The sequence below is a fragment of the Toxorhynchites rutilus genome, chromosome 3, assembly GCF_029784135.1.
Source record: "Toxorhynchites rutilus septentrionalis strain SRP chromosome 3, ASM2978413v1, whole genome shotgun sequence".
NCBI classification, from domain to species: domain Eukaryota; kingdom Metazoa; phylum Arthropoda; class Insecta; order Diptera; family Culicidae; genus Toxorhynchites; species Toxorhynchites rutilus.
In genome coordinates this window covers 212,680,154-212,702,035 of record NC_073746.1, presented here as the reverse complement: position 1 = coordinate 212,702,035, position 21,882 = coordinate 212,680,154, and the positions used below count along the sequence as shown (strand labels likewise).

General features: G+C 37.7%; 1 protein-coding gene across 1 annotated transcript in view; it reads right to left on the bottom strand.

The window, feature by feature from the left end:
- LOC129772812 (transcription initiation factor IIA subunit 1) overlaps positions 1-21,882 on the bottom strand; it is a 30,302-nt gene continuing 8,420 nt past the window's right edge. The window contains exons 2-7 of the mRNA XM_055776295.1: positions 19,497-19,694; positions 19,251-19,268; positions 18,621-19,137; positions 18,361-18,549; positions 18,049-18,293; positions 1-908 (exon numbers count right to left, since the gene is read on the bottom strand). Coding sequence (XP_055632270.1) covers positions 801-908; positions 18,049-18,293; positions 18,361-18,549; positions 18,621-19,137; positions 19,251-19,268; positions 19,497-19,694 — 1,275 coding nt within the window. The 3' untranslated portion in view covers positions 1-800. The remainder of the gene's footprint in view (positions 909-18,048; positions 18,294-18,360; positions 18,550-18,620; positions 19,138-19,250; positions 19,269-19,496; positions 19,695-21,882) is intronic.

Genomic DNA, 21,882 nt, shown 5'->3' with positions numbered 1-21,882 from the left:
TTTTGCAACTTCAATTTGCTTTTGTCTCTGCTGTGTATTGTATTCCAAGATTAATAACACTGATGTACATGCCAAAACTGAACATTCTAGGTATCATACAAGTGAACCAAACATAACCAAGTGAGATATACATTTGGGTATGTTGATAATATTCACAATGAACACCCTTTTTTACTTTACTTCTGCTCGAACCAGTTAAAAATTAGTTGGATACAAATAAGTTTCACATTTAACTAGTTATCCACAATATTTTTACATTTTTTATGTCACTGTACAAGATAGTCCTAATAATAGAAAGAAAATGTGTAGTAAATTGTTGAGTGTAAATTAAAGAAATCTTCAAATATTATCAATAAGGCTATCTTATTATCGTTCAACCACTTGTCTATATGGAAAATAGGCCACGATTGGTTTATGCTTCATAGGATTTGCTGTTGAGATGCACAGAAATATTGCGATTTCCAATTTAAGTTTTTATACTTTGTTTTTGTCTTAATTGATGGATGATTTTACCTAGTTGGAGTTTTATTGTTGTTGTCTGCATGGAATATTAAATGTAGAAAAAAGAATCCCCAATATAAATTTTCGAAGTTTCACAACAATGAAGCAAAGAACAGCCAGATGTGTGAAAAAACTACCATTCAATATCTGTGAAATAATACACAAATATACCGTACGTCATATATTGTTTTGCCGATTCGTAATCAGATGATTATCCCGTGAATAATATACTGAGCAGCTCACTTGTGTTATACTATCCGATAGAAACAAATACATCATACATACGACTCTCTCTTTTTCTACCATTCTGCATCACCGTTAGATTTTTGAAACACGTAATCCTTTCCGCTGATGTTCATAATACCATCCTTCAAGTAGAACTTCCATTTGTTTCGTGATCGGGTAATCTGTAATAAATATATTGTTTTGTTTATTATTCTATTTCGAGTAAAGATGGATTTTACAAAAAAAAAAAGAGAGTAGATTGTAAAAATACGGAGTTTTGACGTGGGACTACGTCTAACCGGAATATAAGGGGGGTAAAATGAAAACATAAACACTGAACATGCAGGAAAAAATGCAAGATTTCGAATGCTTATAACTCGAACATTTTCTACTGGATCGGAAAGATGTTTGCAACAATTGATAGGGAATATTTCTACGCATCTATCGCAATTAATAAAATGTCATTTTTCATTAGATAAATAATTGAATAACTGTAAAATGTTAAGCGTTATCTAAACGCCCTAACTGCCTCGTTTTGATTGGCCCGATTTACGGTTTCCCCAACACAGACTTCAAAACCAAGCAGCGTTGGGGAAATCGGAATTGAAAATACATGACAGTAGGGGAACTTTTGTTCTCTCCGAAATATGTTCCCTAACACAGACTTCAAAACCAAGCAGCATTGGCGAAACCGACATTGCAAATACATGAATGTAGGGGCAGCTTTTGTTCCCACCGAAATGCGTTTCTCTTCACAGATTTCAAATCCAAGGAGCGTGGGGAAGTTGGCATTGCTACTACATGCAAGTCGAGGGCAATTTGTTCCGACTAAAATATGTTTCCCCAACACAAGCTTCAGAACCAAGGTGTCTAGGGAAATTGGGATTGCAAATTCATGCAGGTCCGGAGTATTTTTGCTCCGACTGAAATCTGATTACCTATAAAGACTTCTAAACCAAGGTGTCTGGGGAAATCGGCATTGCAAATACATGCAAACTGCGAGTACTTTTATACTCGCTTGCCTTTGTGCAGACTCGAATGCGTTTCCCTAACACGGTCTGCTAAACATAGGTACCTGGTAAGATCGTGCAGACACTAGAGACGTGGCATTTGTTCAAACTTTTTACTCACAACGCAAATATATTGAATTCAATTGAATTCGGAAATTGTTACATTTAATCAAAAATTCAATCAATACATACAAATGACTACTAAGCTAAGGTAGTCCCACGTCAACCTTGCGGTTATATCATAGATATAACCCACCCATTTTTTTATTGGTTTTATTTTATCATATTCAATAAAAACGAGTACACCCATGCCTCGCTACACGGCCGCTCTTTATACGGCACTAGCTGGCCCGGTAAACTTCGTCCCGCCCAAAATTTGTTTTTTGTTATCAATACCTTCAAACATTCACGTTTTCTGACTATGGGCAAGTTCATGGGTCCAATGCAGAACTGTTCATTGTTTGATCTTCTAATCGACCCCGTTGAATTTACCTTTTACTGTAAAATTCCTAGTATTTCTAACAAAACTCATCTTTTTTTATCCAAAATATATATTTTTATTAAGGCTCATATGGCGTCAGCCTGACGGGGCCGGGATATTTTATATTTATATATATATATATATATATATATATATATATATATATATAGAGAGAGAGAGAGAGAGAGAAAGATTTCGCTATAACGGCCCTCTTCAATTCAGGCACATTTTTGATTTTGAAGTTAAAAAACATTTGCGAGACAATAACTTATGCAACATAAAAATTAGGTATGTATACATACACATATTCCATGTAACATGAAGTTGTTTCATTTTTGTTTAACACTCCTATACTCGCGCATTGGTCTGTCAGACCGAGAAATCAAAAATTCGTTCATTTCTCAGAAGATATCAACACTACGACTTTGCGATTCTCTCTACACTGGAGAAAAACATTAGTAGATGCAGCTACCAAATCTTTAGTAACCGAAACATTGGTAAAATATACACATTTTTTCTACATATTACCAAATCTTTGTAAAACTAATGTAAAATGCAATGTACATCCCTACCAACGATTCGTACATTTTACTTCATAGCATGAGTAACCTTGAGTATTTTCATGCTTAGCAACTGTGTGTGTGCATTCGCCATTTCTCTAGTGGAAGTGGAGCGATTCGGAGGTAAACATTTCGTTTTTGTTGATTCGTTGTACCTAAATATTTCTTTTTTTTCAGCTTCTTATCGTAGAAAACAAATTACACTAAGCAATCATCAGCTGAACTAAACTACCAGCGCCGATTCGGACAACATTGTCTTGAATGAGGAGCAGTAGCACCTGCGCAGATCTTCGGTGTTGGCCCAACTGCCGCTCACAACAAACATCTGCGAAAATGGAAAACTGCAAAGTTTTTGTGTGAATATTAATATTAGAATATTAACAAGAATAAAATTATTTGAAAACAGATTTCGAATCGAAGATTTATTAAGTGCGATTCACATACAACATCCACGTCACGTTCACGTCCCGTCAAGTCACGTTACGTCAGTTATTCTACCATGCAATTCTTATGAAAACATTCACATACACCGGCGGCATAACAACCCGTCAGCGACCGTTCATCGAATACGACCGGCAGGATTTGTAGAAAACAATATTTGACGGAGACGGACGGTTCGTTGGGGTTTTGCCTGGGCTTTGTGTCTCGGCTTTTGTTTTGATTTTGGTTGTATTCTTTATGCCAGCATATCTCTTAGTTCCAAATTTAGGAGTCAAAATCATTCGCGACTAGCTGAGAAACATAGCCTATATATTATTATTGTTGAATAAGGCTCGGGACTACGGGGTTGAACCATTTAAATAATAGAATTCAATGATTTTCATAGAATTTTTATAAATTTAGTACTGGTTCTAGGCATGTTGATTCGAAAGAGGGCATTGCAATTTAAAACTGTTGTAGGTGGCGACACCATGAATAACATTAAATAAATCATTCGTTTGACACTTGACGTGACGGTGCTGCTGCAAGCATAGACTGCATGTGTGAATTGGTCGAGACGTTGACGGAACGTGGACGTTCTTTTCCGTAACGTTGTATGTGAATCGCACATTATTCGACAAATATCGTTATTGCTGTGATTATCCCTTTACAAATGAAGGCCAACATCTTCATTGATATTGCCCCAAAATTGAGCCAACATTGCACCTACAAACCATGATTTTGCCTGAAATTTATGTTTACCAATTTGTTTTTGTAGAATGTACTAATAATTAGTAGGGTAGAAAATGACTAGCGAATTAGTAATATTTACCAAACAATTTGTCATATTTACTAATTATTTCTCTTAGTGTAGCTTCGTTATTCGTCGTTCGTCATCGTTTAGCGTATCGCATGTGTTGGTACAAAAGGGACGTGTGACACTTTTTTAACACCTTCGGTCTGACACACCGACGCGAGTATAGGAGTAGCTTTTTTGGACAAGTGGTTTGTTTCATATTCTAAAATATTGTTGAATGAAATGTATAAATTCATGTTAGTGGCATGGAATATTTATTGAATATAATGCATAAGATTATTACCGGACTATTCTTATTTGATTTCAGTCCCTTTTGTAACTGGATTGAACGGATCCATATATTAACTATTCGTCGTTAGATTCATACGTTCAAAAGCAAAATATAAATGTTTGACTTTCATATAGTTATTCGCTGAATATAATGGTCGAATATATACACACCTTTGAAAGAATTTCACTGGTGGAAGAATTGTAAACAGTAAACTATAAACTAATCGGTAACTTATGGTAATTTTTAACAGTTACAATTTCGGGGATATTTTTTTATATTGTCCATTGTATCGACAAAAAACAAGAAGGAAAGGAAGTTCCTAGAAATTCTTTTATACCATCTTTTTATGCCCCATCTAAAAAAGGCATTGATTATTAGTTTACCAGTTTACCAAAACAGAGACAAAGAATATTAGAAATATGCAAACTTTATATTCCAAAATCATCTGGTAATTAACTAGAAGGTAGTTATACATTCTTCTCCTCGATAAAAGTCCCGAAAAACACGCAACAACTGCATGAAATGTAAAAAATATGTTTGTTTCGAGCATGCAGTTCTGCTATGTTCTGATTCTTACTCCAATGAAACCACAATCGATAAATACGTTTTTATGTTATTTTATAGCTCTTTATACTTCCATGAATTATATTCAGTTGCTTACTTTTAATTGATATCAGTCAAAAAATTCGAATTTCGTTATTTGTGTTGGAGTATCAAAAATTACTCTATTTTAAGGTGAAAGTGGAAGCTAGCCATTGTAGTAGTATAGGTAAACCCACGTGTAAAAATGGGTGTAAAAAATGTTTGTGAGAGAAGAGCGAAGCACATGTAAATAGATCAATTCACTTATCAGACTGTGTGGCGCTTCATTGACACTGACAATACTGATTATACGCGAGCGTAACATGAGCAAATTTATAACACATGCGAATTGGGCCTCTTTTGATATTAACAAGTTCTTCCACATGCTGATAATTCCTTCATATTTTCCTTCGTTGGTCGTATTGTTTTCACATATTCACGTTGGAGAGCCTTAACTCTTCTCTTCGTTGGCCGAGACATTTTGATTGAATGTAGTACTTTTCCGTTTATTGTTTTTGAAAGCATAGGCAGCCGTGGCAGTGTTCCGAGCTCTGCAATACAATTTTCTTACCCAATGTTGAAGTTGCTAAAACTTACATTATAGACCCATTAAACGTAAAAATAATGATTGTATTAATATCAACACAATTTTATTCTATTGATTTTCATGATATGAAACGCTATGACTCAGGAATAACATTTTATTGAGTGGTTTTGATAGATGTTTCGATGATGTTGTCTGGCATCAGTGTCGAAAAAATAACGATGCTTTCACCAATACAAACAAAACCATTGTCGAAGATTGAAAAATGAAAATTTAACTTTCAGAGTAGAGGTGTGCAAATCAGCTCATCATGATGAACAGCTCTGATCATATCAGCTCATCTAAATGAGCTGTTCTTTATGAACAGCTCTTCAGCTCAGTTGTCAGTGCCGACTTTCAATTTGGGTCCCAAACTCGATAGCCACGAAGCCAGTTTGAAAATGTTAAAATTCAAATGAAATTTTTCACACCATATTATTAATTACTTGAAACACGTATTCCAGATTATTATTTACAACAGACTCGGTGAGTACAACATTTCCGACATTTTTACTGAGGCTTTACATTACAATAGAAAGTTTTCTTCAAAAAAAAAAATCTTATGAGATTTTTGCACCGCCTGCAAACAAAGTGTTTTTCATTGAAATAGAATACTCATTTGATACACAGAAGTTAATTTTCATTAATAATTTGAATTTTAAAAACGTGTTCATTCTGCCTGAGAGCCAATTATTATTTTTGGCGCCCCCTAAACTGGTAAACAAAGCTCAATGCCGTCAACGCGAATATAACAGTTGAAAAGACGAGGGACAAATGAAACTAAACTGATGTCTTAACACGAAGAGCGAGAGACGGTCAGTTCATTTGAATCTTACAGCTCACACACTCTCTTCAATTCTACAGCTCTTTTCTCTCCTTCATCATCATCAAAGTGAGCTGAAGAGCTGTTTGATTTTTTTTGCGAGCTGTTCCGCGTCAACTCACTTCAAAGAGTCGATTCTTCGGAACAGCTCATGAGCGGATGGCACATCTCTATTTCAGAGCACTTGCTCGAGTTTTCCGACGTTGTTCACTATACAGTGCGACAGCAGATGAAAATTTAATATCTTGTGAGTAATCGATTAGAGTTTGGCTGATATTACTTCATGGGAAGTGTGCGAAAATGATCATTTTCTCCACACTGTTTCGCAAAATTATTGATTTTCGGGCGAAGGGTGAGGGAGGGAGATGAAAGAAATGAGCGCCATTGTGGCAGCCATTTGTGGCTAGCTTCCACCTTCACCTTAAGGAGGCTGAATAAAATGACTATTAAAACATAATAAAGACGAAGAAAACATATTTTTTGAAGTTTTTTCATTCAATCATATCCTATTCTTCAAATAAATGCCAATGAAGCCTGAAAAATACACAATGTCAACATTACAGAGAAGTTCAATTTTCGGTTTGTGACACCGTGCGCGAGTATACGTGTCATGATTTTGCACGCGAGTACAGGAGAGTTAAAGATTATTGTTGGTTTTTATGTATGTATGTTGTATGTATTGTATGTTTTTTGTTTATGTTATGTATGTACTTTTTGACTTAAATGAATTAAATTTTTGATTAAAATGAAATAAAAATAAAAAGATAAAATGCATTTTGAATGATAAACCATGTTACATATTTAACAAACTTGGAACCGATCTGATGGAATTTGTATGAATTTGTACTAGAATGATAGATTCCTTATACGGCTTTTTGCTTTGCGGCCGAATTTCATGGAACGTATCTAGGCCGTAAAGCGAGGTATGGGTGTATTCAAAACTGAAAACTTCGGTCAGTTATGTGTTGAGGGAGAACCTCGACCCGGAAAATTGAATAAATCGATTTTTGTTTATTTTTTGATTCATTTCGAGCATTATTCGGCCGATTTAGCTAGTCTATTATTATTCTATGAAACTAATGTCTTTGGCAGAGGGTGGTCTAAAGTTCTACGGCTATTCCATGGTATTAGAATTAATTGTAAAAACCAATTATCTAGTAGAAATGTGACTACTTTCTAGTCGAATTTCTGACTACTTTCTATTTATACAATTAGTTTCTTTGGAAGCTGGGACCGACATTAATACTGTGCAAACGCTCTTGTTGCGGATTGAATGGAATTCGCAGCAAGAAAAAATCGGGGCTCATCGTGTTAAACTCTCTGCTCAAGTACCTCACTAAGCGCTCATTTGCTTTTGTAGCGAAAATTTCAAATAAATGCTGGGAGATTTGCTACCGCCCTTCCCTTTAGTGTGGAAGTTAGCTAAAGTCATCCCAGTTCTGAAACCGGGGATAGATCCTTCTATCCCTAAGAACTATCAACATAGAATTTTTGAAAATCTGCAAAAATGACAAAATGGCGGCAATTTTTTGTAAAAAATGATTTATTTTTCATGAAAAATCGGTGTGAGCTTTCAGCTCATAATAAATCTAAAAACCGGGTTCCCCCTCAAGCTGGATTAGAAGAACGCATACTGTGCATACAGTTGGAACAGCGTGGAGAAGCGCAGAAGCGACCAGAGTGTAGACCTCGGGCAACGGGTCGTCCTTGTAGCTTTTCCTGGTCGCCCGTCTGTTTGATATTTACACGTTACTGAAATCCGTCATGTACAACAGAAGTCGTTCCCAAAATATATGAGAATAAAAAGAAACCATCGTTGGCTCCAAGTGAACGTTTTGCAGTGTTTGTTTTCTCGAGATCGAATTGGAAGTCGAAAACAGTCGAAAACAATTGCATCATTTGAAGTAAATGAAATATAATAGAAGCATAAGAAGCATTTTGAAGACGGTGAAAGAAGTTTTATTGTATCAGGAGAATTATTGTTTGAAAATTTTAACAACGAATGCTTTTCTTACAACTCGATGAATCAACTGATACCGCATAGTTATGTGTTTCTATGAGGATGAGTTTACAGGATGTCTTATACAGAAGTATGTTTAACAATTTTTTGTCAATGATGGGACAAACCACATGTCGAAATGTATATACAACTCGTTCAAAACCTTGATCACTAAAACATGATTTTCAATATAAAATTACTATAGATTACGACTGATGGAGCACGGTTGGAAGTCACAGTAGATTTATGAATCATTGCAAAATTTATAACAATAGTCTAAATTGTATCAATTACCTTTGTATCTGTGGTACCTCGGTATTCGGATTCTATTTGCTGACCACTGATTAAACACGTGTTGTTCGTTCGATAGTCCAGTATATTCTGATTCTCTATTATTATACATAGCAAGGCCTACTCATATTAGATTGCACATCTCCTTTTTTTTATATAATGTTTTTGAATCATATTTCAGTCAACCTAATCAAATCATTTATACAATAAAATTGTTAAATCTCGCAGGTAGTCTTCTCGTTTTATAATGATCACTTAACTCTACATTATCAAATCCCTGGAAAGTTTCTTCATCTGATGAAATGATTCTCTCAGCTTGATCTTCTGCTTGCATTGTTTCAACTGCAGGTGTCAATACATATGGCATTATTGAACCATTGCTGGATGTCGATGGTGCTGTGTCCTCTTCTGAACCTGCAGTGGTAATTGATGTAGTTGCTGCTTCTGTAAATGGAGGGATAAATTTTTTCAAATGTGCGACATTTCTTTGAAATGTTTTTCCTGTATCTTGATCCTGTATTGTAGCTCTCGGACCAGCGCGATCCAGCACAGTGTATTTAGCTGTATTGAACGTTGTGGCTAATTTGTTGGATGGTAAACGATTTTCCATTAACACAGTATCTCCCTTCTGGATGTCTGAAACCTGAGCATGACGCCTTCTGTCCTCCCTTATTTTCCCTTTTTCTTTATTGATTTTGTCCAAATCTCGATACTCTGATGATGGAGGTGTAGTTTCAATATCCTCGATTGAAGGCAACTTGGATCTGATCGTACGACCGAAACACATTTCAGTTGGAGTTTTACCGGTTGTTGAATGAGGAGTTGTATAGTACATTAGTAAATAATCATTCAAGTCTTTCTTCCAATCTCGTTTCAATGCGTAACTGATCTGTAGCCGCTTCAAGAGTGACCTGTTTTGTCTCTCTACCAACCCATTTTCTTGAGGCCAATATGGCGCGGTATGATTTAGTACAATCCCGTTTAATTTGCAAAATTCTCCAAACTCTTTTCCAATGAATTGTCTAGCATTGTCAAGCGTTATTGTCCTTGGATATCCTAGTCTCGTGAATATTTTGGCTAACTTTTCAACAGTATCACGAGAATTTATTCTTGACATAACTTCTACTTCTTTGTATCTACTGAAATAGTCGACTATTACCAGCAAGTACTCTCCGGATGGCAAAGGACCCATGAAATCGATTGCAACGTCTATCCAGGGTTTTGTTGGCAATTCTCGTCTGCTCATCGGGAGCGGTTTATTTGGCATTCCGACTAACTGGCAACCTTCACAGCATGAAACATAATCCTTTGCCTCGCGATCCATGCCTGGCCACCAGGCGCGATCTCTTAATCGTCTTTTCATGATTGATTCCCCAGGATGGCCTTCATGAGCGAGCTGCAGCATGCGTTGACGAAGTTCCCGAGGTACAACAAGTTTATTCCCTCTTACAATTGTGTCTTCAATTAAACCCAATTCATTCCGGAACGGTTCATACGACTTCACTAAAACGTTGCTCCAGTTTCCTGATACGAGTGAATCTCGAACAGCTTTGAGTTCGAGGTCTGTTCTTGTAGCGTTCTCAATCTCTCCTACGTCCACCGCTACTGATTCCTGTACCGCTAGAACTAAAAAATGATTGTCCTTCTCGAATTCAACAGGATCCTCTGCTATCACCAGTCTAGAGAGCGAGTCAGCAATATTATCAGAACCTTTCCTATATTTCACAGTGTATTTGAAGGATTGAAGCCTCAACACCCATCGTTCAATTCGAGCACAAGGCGTGGATGAAGGCGAAAATATGGTTTCCAACGGCTTATGGTCGGTCTCTAATTCAAATTCTCTACCGATGAGATAAACTGAAAATTTTTCGACTGCCCATACCAGTGCAAGCGCCTCCTTTTCCGTTTGGCAATATCGTTTCTCGGTTATGGTTAGACTTTTGCTTGCATAGCTTACAATCTGTGGATTAGCATCCGTTCTTCCTTCAAACTGAACAAGCACTGCACCTAGAGCCACTGGAGAAGCATCAGCTATAACTCGAGTTCTCAAAGAATTATTGAAAAATGAAAGCGTTTTTACATTAGCAATCATGCTTTTCAAAAGGTCAAAGCTGCTTTGATGTTTTCTTTCCCATGTAAACCTATTATTTTTGCATATAAGCTGCCTTAGAGGTTCCGTTATTGTAGCTAAATCAGGAATAAATTTTCCCACGTATGTTACTAGACCCAAGAAGCTTCTAACTTCTTCAGAGTTTCTTGGTTCGCGAAACTTTTGCAGTGCTTCAATTTTACTTTTAGTTGGCTTAATTCCTTCCGATGAAATCAGATGACCCAGAAACTCGATTTGTTTGACTTTGAAAATACATTTGTCCTTGTTTAGCAATATGTTCCTGCTTTCCAGAACATGGAGCACTTTCTTCAACGCTGCATCATGTTCTGCATCAGTGTCTCCCGAGACGATTATGTCATCTATATAATTTACAACATTATCACATTCCGATAGAATATGTTCCAAAATTTTCTGGAACATTTCTGGAGCACAGGAAATGCCAAACATTAGGCGTTTATATCTGAATAATCCTTTATGACAAATGAAGGTTGTTATATATCGTGATGATTCTTCCAGTTCTATCTGAGAAATTGAAGTAAAATACAATTTTATGAACATACTAAGTATATATAAAAATGCACAATTCATATAGTAGATATTCCCGAAATGTTTGACTATTTTACTACTATTATTATTATTACTCTTTAAGAGTTCTTACTTGGTGAAAGGCATCTTTGATGTCTAATCGACTAAAGAATCTTGCTGATTTGAATTGAGGCAGAAAATCTTCAAACGTAGGCATCACATGGTATTCTCTCTGAATTGCTTGATTTGGTCTTCGCATATCCACACAAAGCCGAAGATCGCCGTTATCTTTCACAATGGTTACCAATGGTGATACCCAAGGCGATGGACCCGATACAGGTTCGATGATGTCGCGTATCAACAGTTCATTTAATTTCTCTTCGATCCGACTGAGTAACGCAATAGGAGGACGACGAGCTCTTTGAACTATTGGAGTGATGTCTTGATTAACAGGAATCCTTACTCGAACATTTTTCATCTTAGGAAATGGTCGATTCGCTATAGGAACTACCGCGTTGATTGATTGTTCAGGATTCGTAAATCCAATTTTCAGCACTCCTAAGCACTTTGCAGTTTCTTTTCCAAGTAGTGACTGCAAACCGCCTTCCACAACATAGAACATTGCGATTGTTTCAAATTTACTGCTTCCTGATTCTACTGTAATGGTTGCTTCAAACACATTCACTATCTTCAACGGCTTTGCTTCTCGACCATATCCCCGAAGAATTGTATTAGGAACTTGTTGTGGAATCCAGCTTCTTAATCCTTGTTTCTTCATATATTTCCAGGTTGCATCGTCGATAATATTCTTTGAACTACCTGAATCAATTAACACCTGGATCAACACTCCTCCAATCTTAGTCCATAAAAATTCGTCGCCATCACCGATGTTAAAAATGAAACTTTCTGATTCATTTAGATGAGGTTTTTCTTCTTCCACGATAGCACGGACATTTCCATATCTGGTTCGCTTCTCTGGACGATGCGCCGATGGTCCTTCGTATCGCCGTTTGAAATTTTGTACTGATCGACATACTTTTGCATAATGACCTATCTTGTGACACTTTTCACATTTCCTTCCACGGGCCGGACATTCACGGTCAGTTGCATGGTGATTAAGCAGTCCACAACGATAGCAGGTAATACGGTTATGTTTTATTGAATTGTTGAGTTTGTTGATTCGTTCAACGTTATCAGTTGTAGTTAATGGCGCGTTTTCAAATCCAGGTCCCGCAATTGTTTTCGCTTGTTGTTTAATCGATTCGAACGAGTTCACCATTCGTGTGAGTTGTGAAAGCGTCACTTTTTCTTCATGTAACAACTTTTCTCTCAGTTCCGTTGGTGCATAGTATATTACCTTATCAATAATCCTTAATTCCCGACTCTCTACACTCGTGTTCCCAAAATCACATCGTTTCGCCTGTTCCGAACATCGCATCAAGAATTTTGACAACGTTTCGCAAGATCCATCCTGAGTAGTTGCGGGTATTAATTTACAAAATTCATTCCGTTCAAATGAATCGTGTTGCTTCGGCAAAAAGTGTTGATCGAGTTTTTCAATTGCTATTTTGTAAGGGTCGATTCCTCGTTCCTTGTCTTCCTCGACATCCGCTCCATCAATAGAATAGAATAGATCCTGTAACTCTAAACCTCCCTTTGCTAGCAATATGTTCTTCAGCCTGGATGCGTTTCTCTCTTCACTTGCAGCTACAATGACTTCAAAATTCCTTTTCCACCTTATCCATTCTTTCCGGGTTAATGTTTCGGGAAGATGATTGAATTTGAAAGGATTTATATTCCAATTTTCCATTTCCGATAATTTCCGCTCTGAAAAAAAAAAATAATGCACAACAGTGGTGGTTGTCAAGGTAACTAATGAAAGCTGTTGAATTTAAAACATTTTTTTTTTTTTTTTCGATCTAGGCAAGCCTTCTTTTTTTTTTTTTTTTTCACTCATTGGTTTTCCATGCTCTTGGCAACAGATTTTGTTTTTCGTTTTTCCTTGCTACTAGCAACGGAGTGTCCTGCATGATGCAGTGGATCTTTTTTTTTTTTTTTTTTTTAAACTCAGGCTTTTACGCCTTTCCCTGCTTTTAGCAGCGGAGTGTCCTGCTTAACGCAGTGGATCCTGATCGTATCAGATAATCTTTTCGATTTCTTATGACTTACCAACTTTTCAATCAAGTCCGATTAATCCTCGTCGCCAGATGTGGTACCTCGGTATTCGGATTCTATTTGCTGACCACTGATTAAACACGTGTTGTTCGTTCGATAGTCCAGTATATTCTGATTCTCTATTATTATACATAGCAAGGCCTACTCATATTAGATTGCACAGTATCCATCAGCAAATACTGTGCGCAAAAATATTGAAATCCGATGATGTGAGGAATTTAGCACTCAAAATATTCAATATAGTTAGTTCAAATAGTTAACTACGTATAGAAAGCACTTTGTAGAAACGCAAATTCAGGTCAAGATCATTGTGAATCAAATATCGAAGAATTATTATTACATCTCAAGGTGCCAAGTTTATTGAAAACGGAATTAATGGTAACTGCCAAAAATTATATCCTCAATGAATGATTACGGGTGGGTGCATGATTTCGTTTTTCATTGTGTTATAATAGCGCAGCAAAATGAGTTAAATTAGAAACATTAAGGAAAAAAACTGGAAACACTTAGAAGTACAATTTAGGAGACGAGATTTAAAGCAATTCGAAAATATTGCGATTAAATTAGCAGATTAACTTGACCCCTTGAGCCCCGAATTTTTATGCTGTGCTTTCCATCCAACCCGCATCAAGAGCGTTTGCACAATCTAAGTGTAGGTCCCTGCTTCCAAAGATACTTATTGTATAAATAGAAAATAGTCAGTAATTTTACTTTTGAAATTACATTTTTTGTCGACCGGTTTCGGTTTCGAGCCTTCTAAATACAGGTAAACTTCGATATAACGTACATTTCACTTTCAAAATTGTACGTTGTAACGAGTTGTACGTTATATCGAAGCATAATGAAGTACTCACAAACGTAGTCTATAATACATTATAGTGTTGCTGTTTTAGTAAAGTTAATGAATAACTTCAATCAGAAGACGAAGCCAGCCTTTCTCATGATGTTTTCCTTCGTACTGTTGATTAAAGCTTGATTCATTAAAATCCGGAATCACAAAACCAGCTGTATTTCGGGATTTATTGAAGGTACAAAACTTGTTTTAGCATCACAATACAGGTAATTCATTGTTTTATCAGAAAAAAAATATTGAAAAAAAATTTCCTTTACACTTTGGAAATGTGTACGTTATATCGAGGTAAAATGTACGTTATATCGAGTGACGTTATATCGAGGGTACGTTATAACGAGGGTACGTTATATCGAAGTTTCCCTGTATAAATAAACTGATCAAAGTGAACATTAGTATAAGTGATTGATTGATTCTTTGTTTTTAAGAGGCTTTCAACTTCGCAGTTCATTCGCCTCGTCTAAGTGAGTTGCTTTCACAAAATATCACAATCTCAAAACTAGTGAAAATATCGAGAAAAGTGGTACTTCTTGGGGTGCCATTTTCATAGTTTGCCGGGGGCGCTGTCTACCCTCACTACGCCTCTGGGCACCACTACATCATGTCCGATTGAGCCGAAACTTTGCACAAGTCATTTTTTGGGCCAACAAACAAAACGTACATGGTCGATTCTTTAAATTCGATAATTATTTTTTTTCCATATCTTCATTGCCTCTCTGGCTAAGTCCCAAAAGTTCGATTTTCGGCCAAAAAAATTTCTATTTTCCAAATTTCCGCCTTAACGCGCAACTCGTTACAGCCACTCGCAGGATTTTTCTTTCCAATGGAGCGCCGATTAGGTAGCGCCCTCCATTGTGAGTTTAAATTTGCACCTGGCCCGTGTTTGTCTCGTACACCAGAACCCGGTTCTCGAAGAAGCTTCTCAGTATATAAACACAAATAAATCCTTTTGCGAGACATGACTTAACAAAGAACTTGCTGTTTGCTTGTTGGAACAGATGGCATGGATGTCCTCGGACCATGGCTCCAGGCCAGTGGAGAGGAAGCCGTGCCGTTGAAGATGCCGGCGTGTTCTTGTTCCCCTTCATCGTGGAGGGGAAGGAACAAGGATCTTCTTGACCGATCCATTGTTCAGACGCTAGATCTCAAAAAAATAGTTCGGCATCTTTTAGGTAGCAGACAAGCGCTGCTACTTTTGCTGGATCGTCCTTCAAGATGTCCCTTACACTCCCGCTGATTCCATGCAGGTTTCGTAGATCATCGAATTTCGGGCAACCACACAAGAAGTGCTCGACGGAGTTGTGGATTTGGCAGAGGTCGCAGAGTAGATGGAAGGGTCCTCTATTGAATCCGTATGAGACCGAGCAGTGACCGGTCCTCAATCTGGACAGGATTCGTTGTTCTCTCATTCCTTTAACATCGTCAAACCTGACAATCGTGCCCTTGACTTTTCTGAGCAACTGCCCCCTCTCTGCAAACCACCTTTCGGTCCAAAAGGTGCGGAAAGAGTTGGTGATCCACAACTTCACATCGTCAAGCGGCACATCCCGAGTGAAGAACGGTCTGGTGTGACCGATTCCGGCAAACTGGTCGGCCGCTTCATTCCCTGCGATGCCGTTGTGTCCGGGGACCCACATGAGCACAGTGTCGGGCAATATGTTCTTCCTGATGGCCTGTACCCATGGATGTTTGGACCTGGTCGCACCGATGGCATCAATGGCGCTTGCCGAATCGGAGACGACCAACAACGGCTTGGAAGATGAAGTTGTAGTTGCCTCGAAGATGCCGGCCACTTCGGCCGAGAAGACCTGGCAGATGTCCGCGAGTTTCTTGCTGGAAATCAGACTATTATTATTATCGCTTACCCCAAATCCAACTCCTGATGGTTCTTTTGAGCCGTCCGAGTATCTGATCTCGTGGAGACGGTATTTTTCTGCTATGATGGCCTTGAAATATTCTAGCAGACCGATCGAGCTCGCCCTGGCTCGAAAGTTGTCCCTAATACCGTTCTCGACGAGAACAGTTTGGAACCTCCAGTCGTTCGCACCAAACCAGGATTGTTTTGCCACTGGGGGGAGGTTGGCGTGCGCCACCCGCTGCAGGATCGTGTTGCTAAGGGCGGTCAGGTGGGTCTCCCCTCTACCGCTGGTTTTCGACAAGAAACTGGCAGTCCTGGCTACGATCGCCGAGTCTATGATCAGATCGAAAGGAGGTTCTCCAATTTCGGCGCAGACAGAGGCAGCTGGTGTTGATGGCAGGAGACCGGAGACAGTCCGTAGTGCTTTGTTGTAGATCGGTGCCAGAGATTTTGGGAGCTTGTCTCCAGCCAAACACGTCAGTTCAAGGCCATAGGTGAGGCGGCTGCTGATGATGGCTTTGGCCACCCGTAGCCGAATATTTATGTTGTTGCTCCGGTGGGTGCGGGGCCGGAGACATCCGCCATGGCGGCGGCCCAGCGAATACTCAATCACTGTCAAACACCACTAAAATGTTTTTTGTTATCACGCACTACGGGGGAGGCCCGACCCTTACCCGACAACCGGTACGGCTTCTATGTCCACAAACAGCACGAAAATTATTTGTTTTGTACAATTAAAAAGTGTTACAAATTGTACACCAAACAGGATAACACAAACGATATGTCCAAAAACTTGTGTACGGCGCTGTAACCGCACCAGCGCTAGCTACTCAACAAACGTAAACAATTGTTCACAATACTACTGGTACACACGATATTCGCGGCGGATAAACAGGCGGTACGGACACAAACTAACGACGGTAAAACTCACTTCCACGGCCTGCGTGGTGCCCCGTGAAATTTACACGTACAATTATATATAATGTTAGACAAAATAAACATAAACAACGATTATTCGCAGCGGGAGAAAAATCTATGTCTACTCGCTTGCGATATAACAATGGCTGTGATAGAAATATTTACTTTTAGCGTCAAAGTCATATACTCGGAGAAAATTTAAAATTTCGGTTATGGCTATGATATCCTTAATTTAAAGTTATTAAAAAATCTGGCTCCCCTTCTAATGAAAAAGACAATTAGAGGTTATGGGAGTGTTCGAAAAATGGAATATGAGATGAAAAATAACAGAATCTGAAAATGTACAATTCATGTAATATTTTAGTGTAACAGAACCTCGAATGATTAAAGAACTATTAAAACATTGTGAAAAACTAGTGGAAATTTAAAATTAGAAGCTGTTTTTATAAAGCTTATTTTGAGGATGCACTTTCTCATTTCAATTTTTTTTAAATTGCAGTGCCAAAGAATCAATGATTACACAATATTTTTATTCAATTTTTTCAAAGATAAGGGTTATGTGAATGTTATCAATATTTTACTTTTAAACGCAAATGTTTTTGAAGATAGTGTTTGGAAAACAACAATTGAAATTGATTTCTAGCTAGAATTCCTCAGATTGTTCAACATTTAGAAAGTGTTCAACAATTAGCGAGGTACCCTATATCTAATATCAAATCAAATTACGTAACGCCCAATAGAACCTAATTCCGTTGTAAGAATTTTTATAATTAGAGACACATTCTGAGAAAATCGTCGCAGGTAATGAAAAAAACTCCAATCAGTTCGCTATTTGTATAATTTTTTTCAGCGAAATCCTCGATTTTTTTTTTATATCTGTATTATAGTGATTTTCAACTCATTTGGCTGGTTCGTCACTTTTACTTCCATTTTTGGAAGAATGTCGGGAGTGAGATTTGAACTCGTGACCTTCAGCGTGAGAGGCATGGATGTTACCACTACGCCAGATCGCCTCCTCCTCCTCGATTCTTATTCTACGCATTACTTACCTTATCATATTGACACACTACCACGTTATCAGTATCGAACAGGTCGGATGCATCCTCGTCAGTTACATCATCTTCGCTGTTTAAAGGTTCTTCCTCTGCGCCGCCTTCTCCATCTATATCTTCGTCATCTTCCTTGTCCAGATCATCGTCATCGTCATCTCCAATATTATCGTCACTTATATCACTTGCTTCCTCGTCCGACGTATCTACGGCCCCGTCAAGCTGACCACCGATCACCAGAGTAACTGTAAAATTCAGATGATGGGAAAAAATGATAATCGCAAAAGCTTGTATTTACGCTTCATCACGTACTTCGCTGGGAATTTTTTTTCTTCCTCAACCAGACGCCTCTTTTGGATGAAACCTTTTTCGCTTCAACTGGAATAAGCATATTTCCCGGAACAGCAACCGCATCTTTTTCGGTGCTTTCCATATCCCCATCATAATTTGTCTCCATCATATCGAATGCGCCGTCCAATTGTTTGTGTAGTTGAATCGTGTCTGAAAAAAATCCAAATCGTGCTGTAATGTTACCAGATGGTTTTCCAGGAGGATTCCTCAGATATACATACTGATTGCGTTATTTTGTAGATATGAATTGACATGCTGCTGGAGAACAGACGACGCGATCTGTGGTGGCAGGGGCATAATGGACGTGATAATCGGGCCTGTGAGAACTTGCTGTAGTTGGTTTTCCTGCAGGGCCGACGCCGGCACTTGGATGGTCAGCACCCGGGGTTGTGAATTGTGAACATTTGGTTGAGCGGGTAAGGTGATCTGGATTGCGACCTGCTTGTTGGGATCGAGAGCAGCCACAACTGCCGCAGGAGGAGCTGGTGGTTGTGCTGGTGCAGCCGGCTGTGGTTGTGGTACCGTTTGGGCAAGAGGTGGCGGTTGTATTTGCTGTTGTTGGTTGCTTTGTGCCTCTGTGTGGCTGGCCGCTGGTTCAGTTTTTATTGGTTGTGCAGAGTTCGTACTTTGTGGGGCATTGTTTTGTGTGAACTTGTTGTTGGCGGCATTTTGATTCTCTTGATTAGCTGCCGCAGCTGCAGCGGCCGCCGCCGCTTTTGCTTTCTTGGTACCATTGGCCTAAAATGAGATTCCAGGTGTTTTAACTGTTTAACACATTCTCGACAACACGAAGTCGCGATTGAGCTAAATCTAATGTCATGGGATATGTACAAACAAAATCTTCAATATACCTTCGAATGTGACATCGACTGTAAGTGGTTGGCATAAGGATGTCGGCGAGAGCAGCGAGTCATGAAATGAGAAAAAATTAATTACATTACATTGACTGGATGAGTGCATGATTTGATTTTTTATCGCTAACAATTGAAGATAAAGCTCAAATAATTGGGTTCTCAAAGTAAATTTGAATACAGAATGCATATGTTGAAAATTTCCAACATAACATATTTAGGGAGCAATAGAAATCAACCATTTACCTTGGAATTGTTGCTTAAAATCGATGGTGTTTGTTGGTCCTGTTGATCTAACGACCTTTCTAAAGCTTTGCTTGCCATCAGTTTCGCAGTCCACACTTGTTTCATTTCCTGAAGCACCTGCTCGTCAACACCTTCGTCCAGAAAAGCATCTCGTACGCCAGAAATGACATCGTCGATAACGGTATTGTAAAGTTTCAGCTGCGAATGAAAGAAATAACAATTTACTATTGCTTTTTTTTAAATCAAGTCATGTTCTGATGCACGTATACTCAATACCTATTTGTAAGACAAGAGACGAATATATATAAAAAAAACAATACCTGGTTCCAGTGATTAACACTTGCGTGGCGCGAAACATAAAAAATCAAAATTGTTTAGGAAATTTCAAACCAACAAAATCTTTCCAAAGTCAACGTCAGTTTCGGCTCCCGTCTACAATACCAACACTCTTCCAATCGGTTTTATACCCGATCGTTTGAAATTACAAATTCGATAATATTACCAACGAAACACTCATACTGAAGGTAGTTCCATTTGCAGTTTGATGTTCTTGGAATTTTGGAATACATTATCTATGAAACAATTCCAAATGAAATCGACAAATGACAAAACATGAGTAATTTTGATTCGTTTGGGTTGGAGAAAATATGAGTTTTCCACTGCATTCCTACCAAAATAGTGTTTGAGAAAGAGTTATAGAGCATTGATGTCCAAATGTGAAAAAAATATACACCGAGATAAAAAATTAGTACTTTTTTATTTACAAAAAAAAAACTTTAATTTGCAATATCTAAAATACATTTTTTTTTTCATATAGAATAGAAGTCATGTAGACAATTTAAAGAATGAGTTCAAGATGGTAAAACTATTTTTGGCAAACTTTGCGGAACATCGATTTTTTTTATGAATCTTGGATTTTGTATGTTAACAATCGGTTTAGAATCCTTATGTGATTTGAAACAAAAAAACTCTTTATCTACTTCCTTCTTAATGCAGCCATTCTCGAGATATTTAAAAAAATATTTCGAATTTATTGTCTTTTTCATAGTAAATAGGCTCTTTTAATATGTTTGTCGTGTTATACCGCCATGTTCATGAAGTTTTCTGAACTTGCTTATAATTCTCAATAACTTTTCCAAATACATCATTATGGTAAAACTATATGTTTAGGAGTTACGTAAATTTAAAAATATGTATTTAAGATATTGCAAATTAAAGTTTTTTTGTAAATAATAAAAAGTGCTAATTTTTTTTCTCAGTGTATATTTTTTTCACGTTTGGACCTCAATCTATATATATATATATATATATATATATATATATATATATATATATATATATATATATATATATATATATATATATATATATATATATATATATATATATATATATATATATATATATATATAAATGGATTTCTGTCTGTCTGATTTTTATGGACTCGGAAACTACTGAACCGATCGACATGAAAATTGGTATGTAGGGGTTTTTGGGGTCGGGGAAGGCTCTTATGGGAGGAGTGTCGAATCCCCTCCCCTCCCCCCTCTTTAAGGGGGGGGGGGTCTGCCATACGAATGAAACTCAAATTTCTGTATTACTCGAGAATTAATCAAGCAAACGATACCAAATTTGGCATGTAGAAGTTTTAGTAGAAAAGAAACATTTTTATTGTGGTACGACACTCCTCCCCCCTCTTTAAGGGGGGGGGGGGGGTCTGCCATACAAACGAAACACAAATTTCTGCATAACTGAAGAACTAAGCGAGCAAACGGAACTAAAATTGGCATGTAGAGATTTTGAAGACAAGAAATTTTTTTACGGTGATTCGACACTCCTCCCCCTTCTTTAAGTCATGTAGCCCCCCTAAATATGTCATGTAGAGGTTTTAGAGATCACGATACGTTTCTATGGTACTTCGACACTCTCCTAGGGGGAGGGGGAGGCTATTCATAACTCGAGAACTAATCAAGCAAATGGAACCAAATTTTGCATGTGATAGTTTTAAGGGGCAATAAATGTTTCTATGGTGGTTCGACACTCCTTCCCCTCTCTAAAGTTGGGGGGGCTGGGGTCATTTGTATGACACAAATGAAATATGAAGTTCTGCATATCCCGAGAACTAATCAAGCAAAAGGGTAGGTGCAAAACTCGAGGAAGGAATCGTCGATTAAAATGTCATCATTTTATTATATTTTCTGTATTACATGTAAAGTAGAAACATGTTATTTGCAAGTGATTGAACGAGTATTGTGTCTGAAAATAATTTGATATTACAAAGAGGAGTTTTGATAGAAGTACTAGGAAATTTATAGTAAAAGCAAATTGTAAAGGGTCAATTAGAAGATCAGTTGGACCATGATCGTTCGCTAAGCAAGGAAACGTG